This window comes from Maylandia zebra, linkage group LG4 (assembly GCF_041146795.1).
Source record: "Maylandia zebra isolate NMK-2024a linkage group LG4, Mzebra_GT3a, whole genome shotgun sequence".
Taxonomy (NCBI): domain Eukaryota; kingdom Metazoa; phylum Chordata; class Actinopteri; order Cichliformes; family Cichlidae; genus Maylandia; species Maylandia zebra.
In genome coordinates this window covers 32,203,568-32,226,118 of record NC_135170.1, presented here as the reverse complement: position 1 = coordinate 32,226,118, position 22,551 = coordinate 32,203,568, and the positions used below count along the sequence as shown (strand labels likewise).

Below are 22,551 nucleotides of genomic sequence, written 5' to 3'. Positions count from 1 at the left end.
TCTTTGTGGCTTTTATTTTATTTTATTTTAAGTTTCTTTGTTGTACAAAGCCAGACAGTTTCTAGGCAAAATCTACAAAGATGTCTTTTGGGTTTTTGTTTTTTTGTTGAAATAATACACAGCAATCAAAGCTGTCTGAGCAATTAGGGGAAGCCTAGATGGGCTGTTAACTGGGACACTGTCTTCCTTGCTTCCTTCTTGTCTGCACTTTTTTGGACGTGGTTATTCCACTCAGAGATTTTTAGAGAGCCAAACTAAAAGATATGAGTATGAATGCATGCATTTTTTTTCTTTGCTATACACAGCTTTTTTTGGTACAGATATTGTACACAAAAAATCCTCACCTACTGCACAACTTTTTCCCAAAGCCTTTTGACTCCTGAAGGATCTCACTATCTACAACACTGCCAACATCTCAAGTATCAGTCCCTTTTCTCGCGTTCCTGTGCTAAAGTATTTCAGATGTATATATGTGTGTGTGTTTTCTTCACAGGATGAAAGATGGAGTGGAGTTGAATAGAGACACTGCAGGTTCAAAGTACAGGTTAAAGAAAGATGGGAAGAGACATATTTTGATCATAAATGAAGCCACTAAAGAGGATATTGGAACGTACTACGTCTATACCAACGGTGGGGAGTCAAAGGCAGAGCTGGAGGTTGAAGGTATTTGTCCTCCAGTCCACCAGTGCTTGAAAACTTGCTATCCAGGCTAACCGGGCTTATTGACAACAAACGGGGATCATGAAAAGCAAATAACAACATGATCATATATTATTGGAGCAATTAAAAATTAAACATTACATAATTATTAATTAAAATAAAAATTAATAATTAAAATATTAATGTTCTTAAATTGCAAAGGCCATGAAATCTGTGGTGCTGTTTAAAGTTTACAGACATGTATTTCCAGTATGACTCCTCAGTTAGAAACAAACTTCAGCACATGTTGATGTTTTCCGTCCTGACAAGCATGAAAAGCAACAAATTAGTCATTACTCATGTCATCATTAATTTTATTTCATTAATCTCTTGTATCAGTTGTATCACACTATTCGTCATACTAATTTGGTTTTACACCTCCAAAATTGATATCAGGCTTCAGATATCAGGCACTTACACGCTGTGAGTCAAACGAGTCCCATAAATTGATTATAGTGTGAAAAAATCTGTGTCCTTCCCCCTCAGATGAAGGATAGAAATACAGAGAAAAAATAGTATAGTTATAGTAACTGCGAATTAGGTAGCTGATATAAACAAAGTACTACAGTCAAAGTGGCTAAAACCAGCATGGCTAAAGCCTATGAGGTAACGAAGGAATGCTGGATAATAGTTTTCCTCTCAGAGGCAACACTCCCCGTTTGTTGTCAGTGTTGCCTGTGTCACCGTCCAGTAATGTGACTACTGCTCAGATCTACTGTGAAGAAAGAGATGAGCGTGAAAGCAAAGGTGTTGATTTACCAGCTGATCTACATTCCTACCGTTCACTTGTGGCTGCAAGCAAATTGCAGATATAAGAAAATTAGTTTCTTCTGTACTGATTCTGGGATCTTCTAGGTCATCCAGAACTCAGAACTGCTACTCCATAGTGGTGGTTAGGGAATCTGAGTAGGATGGGTTCTTTCAGATAAAAGATGACCAGAAAAGCGGGTTTGGGGTGTCTCTGAAATGGTTTACAAAATGTATGTATGGATTAGTTGTACTAAAACGAATGCATAAAAGGGGGAAAATGGCTAAAGACACGTTTTTGCGATCATGTTTATTGCTGCGGTGCAAGAGGCAGCCTAACATAGGAGTCTGTGGAGACTGACTCAGTTTTAGCCTCAAGTGCTCATTCACAGAACTGCAGTTTTGACGTTTGTGCAATGGTTTCATTTGGGTGTGGAGGTCGCTGTTAGTTTGTAGCAATGCCAGCATAGGTATATAGTAGAGTTTTTTTCTTTTAAAGAAAAAAAGGGGGAGGAAGCGATTCCTCCAAATCCAACGTTACTTTATAAATACTTGGTAATAATTAGGTTTCTAATGGGTAGTTAATGTAACTCAACACTAAAGATTGGAAATGGGAACACACAAATAAAATCCAGGAAGTTGTAATACTCAAGCGCAAAACTGTAACATTGTATTTGCACTAATTTTGCATGGATACACTTAATTAATTAGGCTTTTTTTTTAATTAATTAAACTTTTGATTGATCTTTGTGGTGCAGATAAGGAGCTGGAGGTTCTACAGAGCATAGCCGACCTGACAGTGAAGGCATCTGAGCAAGCTGTATTCAAGTGTGAGGTGTCTGATGAAAACGTGACCGGAAAATGGTTCAAGGATGGTATCGAAGTCGAGGCCAGCGATCGCATCAAAATTTCACACATTGGAAGGTATCGCTATCAGACTCCAGTGGGTTGATGTTCTGTTGTGATAAAACTGTTGTTTCCAGCTTGGCTACCTATCATGTACAGCTGCACGCATTATGACAACAGCAAACACACACACCCAGGCTCACAAAATCATATAGCTATGACAATAAACAGTTTGCTACATGGCTTGGAAAACTATTACCAGAGGGCTTTCTTAGTTGTTTGACCCATTTTTTGGGGATAGGCTGCAATCTGTAAAGCTCTAACCTCTAAACACATAGACACGCTCCCTCAAACACTCACACATGGTCACACACAAACAACAAACAGACCCCAAGGGTCTGGGTTTTCTCTCAGTAAGCCCTCCATCAGAGCTGCCTATGGAAGGAGATATGCCAAGGTGACAGCGGTCACACAAGGTGAAAGCCATTTAGTAGCTTTCTCACTCTGCGATATTGTCTCTTGAAGTATGTTGCTAGGGCAACTGTCCTTTGCATAAATGCGGGTCATAACAACTGCTGTCTCCTTGGTAACATCTGGCGACATGTCCCCAGGATCCACAAGCTGACGATCAATGATGTGAAGGCTTCAGACGCTGGAGATTATACCTTTGTCCCTGATGGCTACGCACTTTCTCTCTCAGCAAAACTGAACTTCCTGGGTGAGAGCGACGTAAAAATCAAAATACCAAGCGGTTCTTCTGAATTCAACCTATAAGTTGCAAATTTGAATCTTCCTGATCTGTTTCATTTTTCCCCACAGAGATAAAAATTGAATATGTTCCACGACAAGGTAGGTGCTTTTTTAAAAGACAAAATTCATACTTTATACTGTCGTGTATGACATTATTGAGCTAATCAGCTGTTGAGAAAATATAGCAAATATCATATAAGATGCCACTGAGTGACCCTCTGAACAGGGAAATGGTTAAAATGTCCTTGTGCCCTTTTAAAAAAATCAAATAGTTGATCATTTATTGTTAGTGTAACACTCTTATTGATTGATGCCTAACCGTACGTTATAGTTAGTGGGACAGATTCTGTCTATGTCAGGTTTTCATCTATCCCAGAAGCACATCAAGGATTTCATTTCAGTTTTTTAGCGCAGACATTATTATATGCTTTGGTAATACAAATAGACTGGGTGACAGTTATCTGGGCTATCTCTAATCTTCATATGTGCAGGTTTTGTTTGGAGCTTAGCTCTGGTTGCTGCACTTATAATGTCCCTGAGCCATAAGAGGATTGGAGGGACTGAAAACCTATCACTGAACTTAACTGTATTTACAGTTTTTCCTACTGATAAGGGAACTCTGCTATTGTTACTCATACTATGCCAAATAATAAAGTAATAGGTAAACAAAAACAATTAAAACACAGAAGCATTTTACTATAGCAACTTATGTTTTTTTATAATGGGTCCATGAGGTGGAGCATTTTCTGTAATTTTAGACATAGTGACAGATGTCTTATTGGCAGATTTGCTTACATTTCTTAATCATAAAACTGAACAATACTGGTGAAATTGCACTTCCTTTTTTATTTAACCACACTCAGACTGATGCTTAGGTATGTCTGTAGTGCACTTTGTTCCACCTGCAACAACACCCTAGAGTTTACAGACGTACCCTGGAGTTCATTTATACATCCCTGCAGAAAGGTGTGAAGTTAAATCACAACAAACTGCTTTTTAGCTGCTGTTAAGTTGCTCTTTGCTCTCTGTTTTGTTCTCAAAATTGTGTGATCTTTTCATAAAATGCAACACAAAAGGCTCTTCTATGAAACAATTTAAAAATATATAATGAACTGAAGAATGTGAAAGTTGAAAATGCTCACAGCTCTGGAAAGCCATCGAGTAGACAAAAGCTCCAACTTGCTTGTTTGGCTTTAGGCAGTATAGTATGATGCTGCTCCAAATGTAAAACCCCCAAATCCCTCTAGTGGTTTTTTTTTTTGCCAGAGTCCAAAAAGACCATATATAGAATAAAAAAACAGTAAATTTAGTCTTTGTGCCACCTTTGAGACACCTTGAATCTCAAATATAAAAAACAAAAAAAGAACCAACATCATTGTTCTAAACTAAATGGTCTCTTTCTTCCTGTCTTCATCTGGTCACAATGAAAGATCCTCCCAAGATCTTCCTGGACACCGGTAGCTCCGGCGGCAAGAACAACATTACGGTGGTGGCTGGAAACAAACTTCGCCTGGACGTTCAGTTCACAGGAGAGCCGGCCCCCACTGTGTGCTGGATGAAAGGAGACCAAGTGAGAAAGAAATGGCTCTTATCCTTCACCTCGCATCACAAACGCGTCAGATATTTTATATGTTCTGCGTCAATCAGAGTACCTCGCCGTTAGTCATTAAACAGCACAAAAGAAGAATGAAACAACACTAGAGTGGGACGGTTGAATCACCTGTCTTTGTGGTGGCTGTCGTCATGCGACACAGTCCTCTTCAGCAATCTCCTTTTGTTCTGTCTCTCACTCTGTGCTGCCCTGTGTGGTAGGTGTTGTCCGAGGCTGAGGGACGGGTCCACGTGGAGTCAGAGCAGAATGTGTGCAGCTTTGTAATAGAGGGGGCGGAGAAAGCGGACGAGGGCCAATACTCCATCACGGTGGCTAACCCTGTCGGCGAGGACAAGGCGGATCTCTTTGTTAGAGTTGTGGGTCAGTGGCTGTTTCTTACTTTTGCCTTTTTCTTTCCTTGATCCCTTTCTATTACTTCTGTCTGACTGAGGGCAATAGTTCCTCAGAGTTTGAGACTGGGTCATGGTAAAAAAAAAAAAGGAAATCCATAATTTTCAATAGTGGTGCCATCTTTTAAAAACTCACATCATCTGAATTTTAGGTCCAGTGTCTTTGCAGCTTCTACCCAGAACAATTAACATATTAAAAAAAAACATATGTTTTTAGACTTTCACCTCAGATATTGTTTTTCATTAAAATACATACTGTAAGGAATTTGTCTGTCTCTTAATAGAACTAAGAATGACCAAGACATAATTTATATAATAAATAATAATTATCTAGTCTCTAGTCCAAGATGGATTTTAGGGTAAGCAATGAATAGAGAGCAGTGGATGAAATTACTTAAATAAGGGACATAGAAACATTTGATTAATAGTTTTTAAGAGTCATAAAACACACAGAATAGCTTGCTCTAACATGATTTGTAATCACCACTGATGTAATTTATTCTACAAAGTGGCAGTGTCTATATAGAGGTAATAAAAAATGTAACGTTTTTCATTTGTGATCAGTGAAACATATGATGGCTTTACCAGTGCATTTGGTGTTGACTCCCTAAATCACATCTGCATGTTGTCTTACGTACTGTACTACATCAAAAACCTCAAACGCTCCCATTTCTCTCTGTGTTTCATCTCTCCATGCTTTCAATTTCTAACTGTAACCTGCCTCTCCAGATGTGCCAAAATCTCCTGAGAACGTCAAGTGCGCATCAGTTGGCGAGGACTCTGCCATCATCACATGGGACCCTCCCGCCTTTGACGGTGGAGTTGCCGTTAAAGGTACCCCTGAAACATGCAGCGTGTAATATTCACATCTGATGTCTTCCTCCCAGGAGAAAAGAGGAGTTTAAATTCCATTTTGTTTATTACATTGCAATATTTTTTTCTAACTGACTTGGAGCTGTTTTTAACGACTTCACCGTATGTTGATCCTGCTTCCTCGAGGGTACCTGATGGAGAGGAAGAAGATAGGCTCGCCCAGATGGACGAAGCTCAACTTTGATGTTTACGAGTCCACCACATACGAGGCTAAGAAGATGATTGAAGGTGTACTCTACGAGATGAGGGTGTTTGCAGTCAACGACATTGGCATCTCTCAGCCCAGTGCAAGCTCAAAGCCCTTCATGCCCATTGGTGCGTTGCCATTTGTCATTAGCAGAATGGTTAATTAACAGAGGCTTTTCACACAATGCTCATTTTGAAGCAGCTTAACCTACCTTCCCATCCCATTATACCCCGTATTAATGTATTAATTAGCTCTTGTCTCTCTCAGCCCCCACCAGTGAGCCCACTCGTCTCACAGTAGATGATGTGACAGATTCTACCTGTGCACTCAAGTGGCGTCCTCCAGAGAAAATCGGAGCAGGTGGCATCGATGGCTACATCATTGAATACTGCAAAGAAGGAAGTAAGAATAACCAAAATGGATATCACTTTATACTAAGGATTTATTTTGGATTTGTAAGCTATAACTAACGACATTAGATAAATGTCAGAACTTTACAAATTGGGGATATTAACAGTAAATTGTGGGCTAATATATATTTATGCACCTTTGAGTTAGCTAGCAAGAGGAATTCATACTTACACCTGCTATTCTGAGTGTATGATTGTTTTCCGGCTCTCAATCAAGGCTGCATGAAATGCTCTACACGTGTGAAACACTTGTCACGCTCAGTGGTTGCCATCTTGGGTATGCAGCAGAAAGGAAGGGGCCACTAAACAATTTTAAGCAAGTTAGATAATCATTACAATATAAATGCTAACAGTGATATTTGCATCTGTTGTGTTTTGTGTATATACATGAATTATGTATAGCCAGAGGCATGACAGGCAGAAGATAGTGGGATGATCACAGTCAAACATTAGAAATGTTATTTCCTGAAACTGAAAAGTTTAACATGTTGGATTTAACACAACATTACCCTGTTGAAATTCATTTCCTTTACAAGTCAACTCATAATGTACTACATGGCACTGGGATTTTGCTGTAGAAACACAAACAGAGAGAAATGGAGGCTACAAGCCTGACTACTTGCTGCTTTTGTTACCTGTCTGCTGAGCTTTATCGTCACTCTTGGCTAGCTTTATGTTAGCATGCTGTTTGAGTAGATGCCTGCAAAGAGCCAAAGTTTTGGAGTATAATATAATTGTTTATGTCCTGGAATTTCTTTCCGATGGAAAAAAAAAATCCATATCACTGCTCCTCAAAAGCTCTAAACCGCTCCAGCATTTTTCTGTTGTCATGCACGAAAAAAAATCAGCTGAACGCAGCACAAGTGTAGGAAGAAGTCTAAGGAGCTTGGAAAGAAAAGCGTTGGGACTTCTTTAAGTTGCTTGAAGACGTTTCACCTCTCATCTTAGAAGCTTCTTCAGTTCGCACTGCATTACTGAAAAATGTAATGTGATTACAGTAACACTGAACACTGGAATTTAGACACATTAGAAATCAGTCGTGCAAATGAGATTCTTCAAATCCTGGCAACCCAAAAATTATTCATACAAAGAGAACGATTGATCATTTGCTAAACCTCTCTGCCTAAAAGTTATTTATTATAGGAACTGTAATGGTCATGATTATTCCTTCGGTTAAAGTAATAAATGAGTGATATGACAAATCCTTCTTAAAACAAACAAACAAAAAAACATGACCAAAGGCAAAAGAAATCATGTGTTTGGTGTAATGTGAGAGGTACTTATAGATGCTCCCTTATTTCCCAAAGCATTGCCACAGCACACACATCCGCATGTTTGATTTGGCTCAGATTTTGCACCAGATGCCCTTCCTAATGCAACCTTCTCATTTATCCAGGCTGTAGGAGTACACTAGCTTGTGACCCCCTGAGAAAAGGCCACCTGAGGCTGGATTAATGTGCGCTATAGAAAACTGTCCAACTTTCTGCCTACTGTAATAGCAATCATCATTCAGCTATTTACAAACTGTATGTGAGTTTTTAAGATTAGTAGGTATAAGAAAAAAGTTTGAGTGAAGACGTATTTGCCAATGTGCCTGTGTGTGTGTTTTAGTGTTATTTGTATATCTGCCTGTTCACTGGTAAGCAATATTTATACGTGATTAATTTCTCAGCATTAATCTCAAAGTTACACACTAATCCTGGTTTTCTGATCTGTTTCTTCACTATTCCTACTATTGCTTTTAGGTGACCAGTGGGTGCGGGTTAATGAGGAACCGGTGGGAAATATCCATTACAGGGTGAAGGGACTCCCAGTGGGGGAGAAAATGCTATTCAGAGTGATCGCAGTCAACATTGCCGGCCACAGTCCTCCTGCCGTTCTCTCCCAAGCCGTCACTATCCGAGAGATTGTGGGTCAGAAACAAGCTTTAATCAAACACAGCATTTAATGAACACATTTGTTTAACAGCAAATATTTAGTGTATTCAGGGATAGAGATCATGTTCAGCAACCATTTAGGATAAATCAGAGGGGAAAAAAATAATTTAGCTACTATAAATTTACTGCAAATATCGGAGATTTTTAACCAATAAGAGTCATTCATTTCTACTGTAACCACGCAAAGGAACATACAGAAAACCTAAAAGCTCTACATGTTTTACATTTTACATATCTATACACCCCCACATCACCCACTCTTTCACAAAGTTAACTTTTGCTTCTCTGTGTCCACCAACCAGAAAATCCAAAGATACGCCTGCCTCGGCGTCTGAGAACCAAATTCATCACACAAGTGGGCGAGAAGGTGAACTTGGTCATCCCCTTCCAGGTGAGTCTGGTTTTAGAGTTTTAGCTTTTACACTTCATTTGCAATATCGGGAAAAAAAGAGTGGACAATACAAGGTGCTCTTATGTGGTTTTTGTTTGTTTGTTTATTGTTTAACTGCATAAAATGCAAATGAACAAGGTGCAGTCACAGGCAGTAAACAACTGTAAACAGAACACCAGTCTCACTCCTCATGCAAACGGCACATATTTCCTCTTCAAAATACAAAAACAAACAAAAAACAGAAATGAGATGTAAACAATCCTAGCAAATATTAAGAAATATACAAATGTTAGAACAGTGGTTCTCTAAATGTGGAGTGGGTTCTCTGGGTGGTTCCAGCATTTTGAGTTTTTGGAAATATGAATTTTTTTGTATGTTTTTATTTCTGTTTATTATTTAGGTTTTGATTCTAGTTCTAGTTTGTTTTTATGGTCCCCTCAGTGCTTCCTCTGTCTCATTCTGCGTCTTCTCCCATCTGTTACCTTCACTCATGTCTCTGTGTTTTCTTTGTTGCAATTATTGTTACTCATTTGGAATTTTTTCGTCTCTTTGGTTTTACATTTAGTTTTACTAAGAACCTTCTGTCTCATTGTATAGATTTGGTTCAGTTGTGTCTTGTTACCCTCCTGTTTCCACTTTCCCCTCTTGTGTAGAAGTAGTCGTGTCCTTCGCCTCAGTCTTTGTTTATCTTCCCTTGTGCGCTCTTTGTTCTTTCCCTTAAAGTTTATGGATTCGTTTAAGTTTTATGTTGCAATTTGCTGTGCTTTTGGATTTCTTTGTTAAATACATAAATATAAATAAAAGGTTTGCTTTTGCTACCTTCTGCCTGCTTATTGGAGTCCTACATTTGGCATGTGCTCAGAGTCCCCAAAGGTGAGGGACAGATGACCATGAAAAAATATGGAGTGAAAGCAAATACGGCTTGTTTTCTCATAAAGTTTAATGATTGATTTTTGGTTTTGAATCAGAGTAAGTGCGGGGATATATGAGTAGACAGTGAGGGTTGAGGAGAATGAGATTATGTTAAAGGAATAACAGCCAAAATACAGCTCTTATGTCTCGAGGCTAAAATTCTGGTTTTGAGGTATTTTTTGAGTTCATTTAATAGAAAAACAGGATATTGTACTCATAAATATACATTAATTAATGTGATGTATGATTATGCCTTTCAACAAATTGATGCAATCTAATAAACTTGTATATAATAAACTTAAATAATCCATTAAAAATACATAGGAGCAGGCACTGCTTTGTGAAAGCTATCACGTTGCCCTGCCATCTTGACTATAGCACCCGAGATGGACACTGCTGTTCTGCTTAATTGTGTTTTATATGTGTGGCTTGAGACCAGCTGCATATGTGGTACATCAAAGGCGGTGGAGAAGAGAACTCATAGGTGTTCTTTTGCTGTCAGGGCAACTTTTATTCACGCCAGACTCAAGATATGAAGGATCGTACCTACAGTATGTTTTATCACATAAGACGGGGTTCTCATCACCAAAGATGCAAAACGTGAAGGAAAGAGACAACACAATCAGCATCTGGTTAAAATATCATGCTTTTTCTCTTTACCTCAAACCTCATCTCCCAAACTGAAGTCAGGGTTTGTGCAAAACCATCTTATTTATTCCAAATATGTTTGCAATTACTTATTGTCATTAAATGTGACCCTCGAACGGCTGATAATGACCTGTCTAATCAACAACAACAGTTTGTTAAAATAAGCTAACATCATGCAAGTGTTCTAGAATTCACTTTCCCTCTTATAATCAGTCTTAGTCCCCACTAAGTCCAGCAATTGTAGATCCACTTTAAAGAAATTTTTACTAACACACTAACAGTAGCTAACAGTGGCAAAAAACAGCAGCACTTACCAAAAGAAAAGTTCAGGATTTCCTCAACAACTCTCCCCAGTATCGCTGTCATCACACAGAAGTGAGCTTCACTTCTGGAGGAGTTTTAAAGCCTCCAGAATAAATAGACACGGACACACATAGACAGCTGAGGTAAACAGCTTACTGTTTTTACCCCTCAAACACTAACATTTTTTGAGGGGTAAAAACTCTACTGAAGCCTAGTGGTGATATTTTATACACTTTAACTTTGAACAAAGTGTCAGTACCCCATGTCTAATATTTAATTAAAGGAGAGTAAAGGCAGAATATCCACATGACACCTAAAAATATTTTTTATCTAGCTTTGGTAAAGTGGTCAGAGAGTGGATTAAAGAAATGTTTTGCACCCATTGTAAATCAGGCTTTCACATCACACATACCTCCACTCGACTGCCTATGGAATATTTATAGAATCTAAAAATACAGAAGGAGTCAAAATCAGTCATGAGCTTTGAAATATGAGCTGTGAGCAAAACCGTGAGGTTGGACAGAAAACATAATGACTAACTGTTGAAAATGATTTAAAAAGACATACATTCAAATCTTTACTAATTGCTATTCTAAATTTATTTCCACTAGAAAATGCAATTTCACCTAAAGATGGCAGAAAAACATGATTAGCTAGTCAAGCAATCCCCAGCCAAAGGTTATTGGTTCACATTTCTGGTGTTTGGGGCCATCTGTAAATACCACATTACCTTAACTTTAAACTTGCTATTTTTAGTTATCTTTAACAAATGGCTATATCATGCACCGGGGCATCTAAAAATCTAAAAATGGGGTAACATTTGTATCAAAGCCTACCCAAGCTCAATCCCACTGCACATTGTAGATATTTTAAGTGAATCCTTGAGTGGTCATTTGAAGAAAAAACAGCCAAGCCCTTATTTCCCCATGGCTGCTACTTGAAAACATATCGTCCTCTTCTGGAATCTAATGTGCTAATGTTGGTAGTAACAGGGGAACAAGAGTTCTAAAGGCACAGGGAGCGTTACAGCTTTTGACAGCAACTTGCAAATTATGGCAGTGGTAAAAAAGAATCTAACCATAAGCTGTAAAGGGTAAACCATTGTTCTAAATAAAAATAGACAAGAAGAAAGCGAGCCATAGCTCGGTCTCCTTTTGAAGAAGCAGATGAAAAGCCTTCTCTGAGACAGAGAACATGGCTACATAGTGTTCTCCTGGGAAAAAAGAGCACCGACTGTTCTGTCATCTCATCCACGAGCTGGACTGAGTGTGTTCCCGCGGCTGTTTTTACACTGATGTAATATCAGGCCATAACTAAAGTTATCGGTGACATGTTTAATAAAATATTTTATGTGCAAAAGTTTAAATTTTTTTTAAAAAATATTCTATAAGATCAATTTATTGTTAATCAAAAGATCAATTTACTAGTAAGGACATTATTAGTGAGTAATCAAGTCAGTTGTTTCATTTTCAACAGATTAACCAAAGCATTAGTTTAGGTGGGCCCCCAGATCGAGGTCAGATGAAATAATGGCATATCAGCTGAAGACTCAGCTACTGAGTTAGTTATTCTGATACGCTGCCAGTCAAACGCTTGGACACCTTCTCATTTAATGTTTTTTTTTCTTTTACTATTTTTTACATTGTAGGTATAAAAAGAAAACATCAAATGTATGAAGCAAGATATATGGAATTATGCACCAAAGAAAAAATTGATAAATAACTCTAAATATGTTTTATATTTTAGATTCCTGAAAGTAGCCCCCCTTTGCTTTGTTGACAGCGCTGCAAACCCTTGGCCTTCTCTCAGTGACCTTCATGATGCAGTCACCTGAAATGGTTTTCACTTCACAGATGGGCTTTGTCAGGGTTTATTTGTGGAATTTGTTGTTTTCTTAATGGGGTTGAGATCATCAGTTGTGTTGTGCATAAGTCAGGTTGGTACACAGCTGACAGCTCTATTTGACAAGTGCTAGAATTCATATTATGGCAAGAACCAATCAGCTAAGTAAAGAGAAATGACAGTCCATCGTTACTTTAAGAACTGAAGGTCAGTCTGTCTGGGAAATTTGACTCTGAATGTGTCCCCAAGTGCAGTCACAGAAACCATCAGGAGCTACGACGAAACTGGCGTACATGAGGACAACCCCAAGAAAGGAAGACCAAAAGTCACCTCTGCTGCTGAGGATAAATTCATCCGAGTCATCAGCCTCAGAAATCGCAAGTTAACAGCACCTCAGTTTACAGACCAGATAAATGCTACACAGAGTTCCAGTAGCAGACACATCTCTACGTCAACTGTTCAGTGGAGACTGTGAATCAGGCCTTTATGGTCAAATAGCTGCTAAGAAACACTACTAAGGAAAAGCAACAACCCAAAGAGATTTGTTTGGACCAAGAAACACAAGGAATTGCCATTAGACCAGTGGAAATCTGTGCTGGGAGGAGGTGTGATGGTGTGGGGGTGCTTTGCTGGTGACATGGTTGGGGAATTATTCAAAATTGAAGCCACACTGAACCAGCGTGGTTACCACAGCATCCTGCAGCGACATGCCATCCCATCCGGTTTGCGTTTCGTTGGACCATCATTTATTTTTCAGCAGAACTATGACTCCAAACACACCTCCAGGCTGTGTAAGGGCTATTTGACCAAGAAGGAGAGTGATGGAGTGCTGCGCCAGATGGCCTGGACTCCTTGGTCACCTAAACCCAGTCGAGATGGTTTGGGATGAGATATCAGATGTACGGCAGGAGCAAAGAGCAGGTTCAAATCAGGATCAGAATATTTATATTACAGAGATGCTGAGCACTTGTTGGCCCTTTTGCCTTCACTCTGCAGTCCATCTGATATTGTTGCGATTCTTTGCCAACAAATCTTTATTCAGATTTACTTCAGTGGCATATCTCTATCTTTGGGCAGGCTGTGTATCTCTGTATCTGCAAGCTGCTTTGTAACCCACCTCTACCCCAGCTACCCACATAGCAAGCAGGTCTGGCCCGGATCTGGTATCAAGCCGGTACTGCTGGCTGACTTCTGGCATGGTAAAACATATGACATCAAGATATGGGCCAGGCCTGGCATAGATGGCACTATGTGATGGCATGCCATATCTGGCTCAATTGTGGTTTGGTTTGGGAGGTGAAGCAGTTCACCTATTGATCACAAGGTTAGTGGTTCGATCCCTGCCTCTTCCAGTCTGTATGTCAAGTGTGAATATGTATAAATGTAGTTCGGAAGCACTCAGTTTAGAGAAAGTGAGTGTGGTGTGTTTGAGTAATCTGACAGAGTAGACAAGTGCTATATAAGAATCAGTCCATTCACTGTCTGAACAGAGTTTTGTCATGTTACTTTGCACTATTATGCACATTGTTATTACATGGCTTGATTAAGGTACACATTAGGCTGACATCTGGGGCCAGAGCTGAAACTGTTCTGGGCCAGCACAGGGCCAGCAAAAGGCCACTTGTGGACACATTGCTGGCCATGCGTGGGCCACATCTGGCAAACCTGATCTAGGCCACCAAAGGGCCGTCATTCTTTGCGGTATGTGGGCCATGTGTAAGCACATTGTGTGGGCCAGATCTGGGCCATACCAATTTTGCTATGTGGGTACCATCAGGTTTGTTGACAGTGATGATTCCTCTGTTCTGTGCTGAAGTCTTCCTGCTTCTTTTGCTGCCTCAGTATTTTAAAATAAATGCTTAGCGGGGCAGAATGGTCTCATGGGACAATAGAGACATACTGTCTGACATGATGGAAATTATGATCTTCTTTTGCTATAAGGGTTGTGCCCGATTTTTGGAAAGACTGTATTCCTTGAAATATTTGGAATCATTTCCTTTCCTTTCCTTTAATTACAGGGAAAGCCTCGTCCTGTTGTGACCTGGTATAAAGATGGTGTTCCCATGGAGGACCGCACAGTGGGAACTCGTACCAGTGAAGTTGACACCATCCTCTTTATTCGCTCTGCCGAGAGGGTCCACTCTGGAAAGTACACACTGTCTGTTCAGATTGAAAACATGTCAGACAGCGCTGACATACACATCCAGGTTGTAGGTCAGTCCCTTCACCATGGCAACACCTTCTAAGCTTCACCTAAAGAATGTAAACTCGCACCTCATGTTCTCTCATTAAGATTAGAACATAGCACGTAATTCACAAAGTGCATGATTAATAACCTTTTTGAAATGGGATGAATCTTCGAGCTTGAATCTGTGACATGTCAAGAGTCTTTTTTTGTCAAATTTGATGATAATTCCTTATTTCATACTCTGAAGGATCTGTGACTCAAAGTAGCAAATCATCAAAGTGCTCAGTCCTCTCTCTCACTCTGTTATAATCCTGGCTCCTGCCTCTGTGGCCGCCAGCTCATTCACCAGCTTACTGCTCGTCTCCGCGGGTCAGGGTTCTGGGTGGATTATTTGGTGGGGCTCTGCTGAGATTATTTGCTTATAGACTTGGATTAGGTTTGGATTTTGAGGGCTATTCTGTCACTTCCTCTGCTGAGAAGGTTGAGCTAATAATGAGAGGCTCTGATCCCCCCCCTCCTCAGTTGATCTGTCACTGTACTCGTTTAGCAGGAGACAGTACAGGAGGGATTAAAGGGGAAAAACAGAAGCAGTGCTCACAGTTTGTACTGTACTCCAAAAGAAAAGAGTGTTCACAGCAAGATTAATGAGACACACACTACTATGTTGCACTGTTTTCTTTACTGCACTGTGTTTGGTGAAGGCCACAGAGAAGGATCAGTGATAAATACACTGCATTTCTCTGCTTTGTTATCGAGGCATACTTCTTCTTTGTTACGTCTATGCTAACAGTTTTTCTAGTAATGTATGCAGCTATCACCGCCTTCCCTTGATCCTATTGTCTTTTGCTCTGCTAATCTGTCAATCTTTCTAATCTGTCTAATCTGTCAAATCTCTACGGCTGCAAGTGTTGATTTCTTTGTCTCACTGGGACTTCCCTGCTCCATATCTGTTTGTACATTTCTCCCTCTCTCAGCCTCTAAAAGCCTTGCCAACATCTATGTCTAGGCAAAGAAGAGAGTTATCTCAGCCAGCTATGCATGTGTGGAACATTTTTTCACCACCCTTGAGCTGTGCAGTTTAATGAACCTGTCTTGTTCATAGTTTCACACAAAATCCTCCACCTGTATCTCGACTCTGCCACTTCTCACAATCCCACCAGAAAAGCCTGGTCCTCCCATCGCCGTGCATGTCACAGATATCTGGGGCTTCAATGCTGCGCTGGAGTGGAAGCCGCCTAAAGATGACGGCAACTGTGAGATTATTGGCTACACCATTCAGAAAGCTGACAAGAAGACTAAGGTATGCATGACAGAGTGTACAGGTGGTACTGAGAGGGTTTGTCAAGCAAGGTAATTCGCTAATAATAGTGCTGGAGGCATGCAACTCCGGAGCAACAGTGTCTTTTAAATTATGCATCCAAGTACAAGTTGAACCAAATTCTTCTGTGTTTTGTTTTTAATGTCACTGGGATTAGATTTAATTGTTTTTGCCTGACATTTTCTATATTGTGGTTTGCTAAATGTTAAACAGCCAGGCACGCTCCATGAAGATCAGTCCTGCTTTGGGATCTTTTGCTGACATTAGCTGCTGCAGAATAAATTTGGAACGATCACACTGTGTCTGATCATCAGAAAAGAAACAGAATGTAAAAAACCCCCAAAAAATGCAAGCTTAAACTTTCTGTAACTACAGAAACAAAAACTGAACCTGATTTGTCCCATTTTGCCCATCAGGGTCGCCTCCTTGTGCACCTATGGATCACTTCCAGAGCTCACTTTTCAGCTTCTATGTTGAACTAACCCAAGTTTCATGTTAAAAAAAAGCATCAATTTAATGTTTATATATATATATATATATATATATATATAAAATTATTCTGCTCATTGTTGTTACTCTCCCCCCTACAATTTTATGAACAATTTCTTGAAAGCAGTAAACCTCTAAAAGCCCACTTTACACTACAGTCATGGTAAAAAAGAAATCAACTGTCAGTTCTAAGTTTTTCAATCAGTTTGTCAATCAGCACATAATAAAGATCCTTGGAAGGTGTTAAAATTGGGTAAAATTACATATGAAATATTACACCCTGCCATTATTTATTTAATAAAAACTAAGTCAAAATGCAGAAGCAGTGTGCAAAAAAAGTAAGTACACCCTTACTGTGTCAACAGGAAATATAAGGGAAAGCGAAAGACAAGTGCATATAATCAAATGCATTTAATTAACTGATAGTTGATAAGTGAGAGCACTCCTGTAAAAGCTAGTCTGGAGCGTTCAGGTGTGTAGATACATTGCCAAGATGCAAAGACATCAGCTATCATGTTAAAGAAACAATATTTGCTGCCCATCAATCTGGGAAGGTGTTTTGAGGCTTTGAAGTCCATTATTCCAAGTGAGAAAGATTTTTCACAAGTGAAAAACATGTCATCTCCACACGGCATTCCCACTCTGGCTTCCTAGAAAATTTACTCCAAAGTCAGAATGTGCAATGCTCAGCGAATGTGCAAAAAACCCAACGTCGTACGTCGTACGCAAAGCCGTCGTACGCTACCATGGTCGTTATGTTGAATGAATCGACAGGAAGGCGGCCTAGAAGAACATAGATGTTGGGCACTGGAGATTCTTCAGCATATAGAGCTCCACCTCAGCTATAAGCCTCTTTGAACCTCTCCTTCTCTCTCATACATCAGGAGTGGTTCACGGTCTATGAGCACAACCGCAGGCCCAGCTGCACTGTGTCTGACCTGGTCATGGGGAACGAGTATTCCTTTCGAGTGTTCAGCGAAAACATCTGTGGCCTCAGCGATGAGCCTGGCATCAGCAAGAACACCGCTGTCATTACCAAAACAGGTAATGAAATCCCCGCAGAGCTCTGCTCTCTGTAACATGATAGTATTGCTTTTGATGCTGAGCAACATCTAACGCATGCTGAGCGGTAGACCACATTGTATTCAATTGAAAGATAAAGTGAGCATTGTGGTTTGTAAAGGGTACAGTAGTGAAAAACAGAAGCTACACTAAATAAAACGCAGCTTTGTATTATTTTCGCTGTAGAACACAGTAACAACATTAGAACTACCTATAATTAATTATCGGCTGTGATTAATTGCTTGAACATGGTTTAAAACTAAATTAATTCACACTGATTACGCTTAACAGAAATATTCTTTGACAGAGTGTTAAATACCATTTAATATTGGCCGCATATTATGAAAGCAACCAGGCTGGGAAATTAACACCTGCCACCAGCCAAATGCTGCTACTGTTTTTGTGTTGTTGCATTTGCTTACTCTCCCAGAAGACTTGGCAGCCCACCAGCCAATCTCTTTTGTGTTCCAAGCATCAGTCTGGCCTATAAAATTTGGAGGGTTGTTGATCGCGGTGCCCACCTGACCTGAGCATAAAACAAAAAGTCAGCTTCCTGCCTCGATAACTCAAAAGCCAGTTGAGAACAGTTGCTTGTGTGAGAGGATGCGGCGTGGATATTACAGACAAAACATTCCCAAAATAGTGGACAGTGACAACTGAAGGTTAATAATTATGCATTTCAGTCTATGTGTTACACATTTCCTGGACAGAATCGACTTTTACAGCGTGGTACAAACTAGCTTGGCGTCTTTTAAACTGAGGCATGCCCCACCGAAATGAAAACATCTTTCATCCACTACACTATGTAAGCCTTTTCAGCTACATGGCCTTCATCTGTATTTTCATCATATTCTTCAGAAAATTCTCAGAATTATTTGAATTTCCTCTTAACCCATCAATGGGTAAATTTGTTGAATATCCATTATTGATACAAGGAAGCAAATTCGGTATTATTTCAGTCTCACATTCATCATAGAAAGAGCTGGAAAGCACAGGACAAAAACCTTTGGGGAGTCAGCGTTAGCTTTTATGCTCCAGTCTGCTGGAGGACGTGTTGAAATCTTTAATCTTAAACTTGAAGCTTACCTCTTTACCCTGCCTTTTGATTTATTTATGGATATATGTACTTTATTTTCATATATGTTGACTTTGATTATGTTTCATTATATCTGTGTTGGCATCAAGCAGTGTGAGTGTATGTGTGTCTCAACGTCTTCACCCCATGTCCAGGTTTGCTCTACAACACTTCACCCTACAAAGAGATAGACGTGAGCAGCTGTCCTAAATTCACAGCTCCCCTGGTGGACAGAAGTGTCATTGCAGGATACAGTGCCGCCATCTCCTGTGCCGTTCGTGGCAACCCCAAGGTATCTGAACTTTACTTTTTACAGGTGTGTGTCAGTGATGTCGTTTTTTGGGCATTTGATTGGAGTTCATTTACAACCCAAGGTATTTATCCTTCTGCTCTTAATTATTTGTCTTTTTATATTTTTAAGATATAAAATAATTTTTAAAAATCGGTTTAAAAATTGGTCTGTAAAACCAAGCAACAAGGTATTTAGACTGTTAGGTATTTAGACACCAATCAGTATGTGGATTTTGATGGTAGTTTGTGTGCGGCTCACAGATTCAAACATATCTAGAAAACCTAAAGATAAAATATAGAGAAGTGTGCTTCCTAGTTTATGCATGACGAGTAAAATAAATGTGAAATAAAGTGAGTACAATGTGTCCTAGTGTGGTTGTGTTAAGACAAAAAAAAAAAGTCATGGCTGTCAATAAAGCAGTGCTGAATGCACAAAAGGTAACCCCCAGCTGTTTGTTGCAAATGACTATACTACACACTACAGCACCATCGTGTGTGGACTTTACCTGGATTGGCCTGTGATAGCTGCACTGCAAGGGTTTGCCACAGATTTCCTGCTTTGTGTTTTTTTTACAGGTTTTGAGTGTCAAGCAGTGAGTGTGTGAACAGTCAGAAAGGATTTTGATGCCTTTGCTGCAGGAATGTATTTTTATGTAGGAAGCTAGAACAAGAGGTGGAGCAGCTAGATCTTTTAGCGCATGTACTTTTTTTAATCACACAAAATCGGCAAAGATTTGTCAAGGCGAAACGTTGACCTAATTTCACCTCCTACCCTCCTCCCTCTGCTCTCTCCTACCCTCCTGACGTCCCTCGCTGTGTTATCCCCCCCCCACGCGTACACTCACACACCCTTCTCCTCTCCTTTCCTGCATCCCACCAATTTTGCTTGCTCCTCCAACATCCTACTGTGCCTTAGCCAAAGATCATTTGGATGAAGAACAGAATGATCATCGGTGAAGACCCCAAGTTTCTGATGCAAAACAACCAGGGAGTGTTGACTCTGAATATCCGCAAGCCAAGCCTGTTTGATGGGGGCAGATACTCCTGCAGGGCCATCAATGACCTCGGGGAAGACGAGGTGGAGTGCACTCTGGAGGTTCGAGGTATGTCGATGTAGTTTTCACTTCCCACAACAATGTAGTTTCAAAGCTAAAGCATGACCTGAAGTCAGGGCAAGTCTCTCCCTGGCAGGCTTCAATAAAGCTCACCATGACAAATCTCCATCCCCTCAACCCCTTTTGCCTGAGCTGTTGTTCAGGCGAAAGCAGAATTCCTTTTCCTGTGCTAAATATAAATCACCTTATTGTATTTGTCAGAGAAAGTTTCAGAGCCACAGATGACTTTAAACAGGATGATCTGCTGGCCCCTCGTGCTGATTTAAATTTCTCTTTTTCTCCACAGTTTTACAAGAGAAAGGGGAGGAGGCGAAGAAATAAGCGGCACTGCGAAACAGCAGAGGATACAGTTGAACAGGAATAGTAATGGATTATGTATAACGGGATAGTCATGAATAAATATGATTAAAATAGATCACTTGTGAGGCTCTAAAGCCACCCCGTGCACCCCCCACCCCCCTAAACGCATATGCTTGCCTTTCACCGCTGCTATGATGAATGCCATATCAGTAATATGCCATAAATTCTTTCAGCACGCTGCCACCTTGTCACTCCCTGACTGAGAGAACCCACAGTGTAGAGTAGTAGAGCTGCCCTGCTGTGACCACACACACAGATGGATCCTTCTTATCTGTGAAGTGGACCTGTCACTGAACACACTTATAAAACAGCCTTTCATCCATTACGGCTCCCTGTGTTGTCTGTTTTGTGTCCTGGACGTTTTTATAGGTTGGTATGAATTTATGATTGGGATGCAGCTGCAGCACTGAAAGCACCGCAGTGTGACTGACCGGCTGTACGCACGCCCCTGTTTCCTCGCTGTGGTGTGTGAGCAGGGGCCTGTAATGGTTCAATGGAGGGATCAATATTCAGTCAGGCATAGCCGACATCATGGCGTAACCAGGATTAAAGAGGTTCTCATACACAGATATAGCCCTGCTGCTCCACCACACGCACACACAAAGTACCAGTGTTGACTCACAATGCACTCTCTTGCAGTATTTACCCATTCCCTCATGCTCTCATACTACATTCCTCATGGCATGACCTATACTGGTGGGCGTTTACAGAAACATGGTTTACACTCATGCACATGCGAACACAAACATACACACTCCAAATCAGGGTCTCATTAGCATCACACACTAGAGACTAATTAATGCACCCATCAACACTGCCCTAATTAGCTCTCCCACGTCATTACTGAGCAAACGAATTACCGCTAATTTACACACCCGCAAAACAAACACAGCACCGTCTCTGCTGGGAGAGTCCGCGGCGGCTCGCCTCGCACACCAAATTAAAGCCTCACCGATGTGCTGCAACTCCAACCCAAGTGTGCCTGCCCTCCCTCACACGCACACACACCCTAACTTCACCTGACTGAAGGAAAAGCTCAAGTTGGAGAGTGAAAGTGTGAGGTGTGACATTTGTGAACTAGGGCAAATACATCACCCTCCCTTGGAGATGTGAAGGTACTTTTTACTCTCGAGACCTGCCCCACCGCTGAGTACATCAGGTCCCGGTCTCTTGTCTCTCCAGCAGAGGGGGTAAGAGCACAGTGACAAAGAACACAACTGACCACCATTAGGGTCTGTGCTGTAATTGTGAGTGGCAGGTTATTAAGCATCATTACATTACTGATGCACCGCTTATCGAAATGCCAAACCTGGCTCCCAAACTGTGCCAATCTTCCCGTAACTCTTGGCACTCATCCTGAAACACTTCCAAGTACAAGAAATTGAATTTCCTCCTTTACATCGCAGCATAAAGATGAGTTGAAATAGGATGAGGCCATATGTGGCCAGATAAAGCGGGGAAATCCTCCAGATACCTGAAAGTAGGCCATGATTGGTTACACAGTAGACCTGCAGTGCGGTACAAAGCTTATATTTTGAACCCTGTCGAGCAGTAAATGACTCTGCGAGTATGTGTGTGTGGATTATGTGTGGTGTTGATATAATCGTATTGTCAGTTAACCCGAGACACAGCGTGGTGTGTTACTCTGCTGATTGACACATTAAAGCGGCACTGAAGATACACCGCGTGCTACTTTGCATGGAAGTTTTGGGAAAAACAGATTCTTTGGGAAAAAAAACAGCATGTAACCTCGATACTCCACCTGAATCTTACCCTGTCTCAAAAGTGATGTTCTGTTGCTAAGCAATCAAACTAATTGTATCTACTGGCATCATCCACAAGCCGTAGGAAACGTTAAAAACATTAGAAGGTGCTGGTTTACAATGCCACGATCAGTGTTTATGTGTGTGTGCGCGTGTGCGCCTCTTGTCTTCTCACACAGTTCGGGAAGCTTTAAGTTGTAAGCAAGAACAAAAAAAATTATAGAGCATTTTGTTTCCCCTCATTCCCTGTGACACACCTTAAGGCTCTTTAAGTTTGCGATGTCTGGATGAATAATTAATGAGGAAGCATGGCAGCTCAGGAGTAAAGCACCAGCTTCTTCATG

The 22,551-nt window shown here is 40.5% G+C and overlaps 1 protein-coding gene across 1 annotated transcript in view; it reads left to right on the top strand.

Moving 5' to 3' along the window:
• The window catches only part of mybpc2a (myosin binding protein Ca), a 42,626-nt gene extending 21,860 nt beyond the window's left edge, over positions 1-20,766 (top strand). Inside the window, exons 11-27 of the mRNA XM_076883410.1 lie at positions 494-663; positions 2,205-2,370; positions 2,904-3,010; positions 3,112-3,141; positions 4,473-4,612; positions 4,855-5,014; positions 5,773-5,877; positions 6,043-6,231; positions 6,371-6,505; positions 8,259-8,426; positions 8,753-8,841; positions 14,565-14,760; positions 15,895-16,034; positions 17,426-17,585; positions 18,834-18,970; positions 19,886-20,072; positions 20,371-20,766. Of these exons, the coding sequence (XP_076739525.1) occupies positions 494-663; positions 2,205-2,370; positions 2,904-3,010; positions 3,112-3,141; positions 4,473-4,612; positions 4,855-5,014; positions 5,773-5,877; positions 6,043-6,231; positions 6,371-6,505; positions 8,259-8,426; positions 8,753-8,841; positions 14,565-14,760; positions 15,895-16,034; positions 17,426-17,585; positions 18,834-18,970; positions 19,886-20,072; positions 20,371-20,405 (2,314 nt within the window). The 3' untranslated portion in view covers positions 20,406-20,766. The remainder of the gene's footprint in view (positions 1-493; positions 664-2,204; positions 2,371-2,903; positions 3,011-3,111; positions 3,142-4,472; positions 4,613-4,854; positions 5,015-5,772; positions 5,878-6,042; positions 6,232-6,370; positions 6,506-8,258; positions 8,427-8,752; positions 8,842-14,564; positions 14,761-15,894; positions 16,035-17,425; positions 17,586-18,833; positions 18,971-19,885; positions 20,073-20,370) is intronic.
• The last annotated feature ends 1,785 nt before the right edge of the window (positions 20,767-22,551 follow it).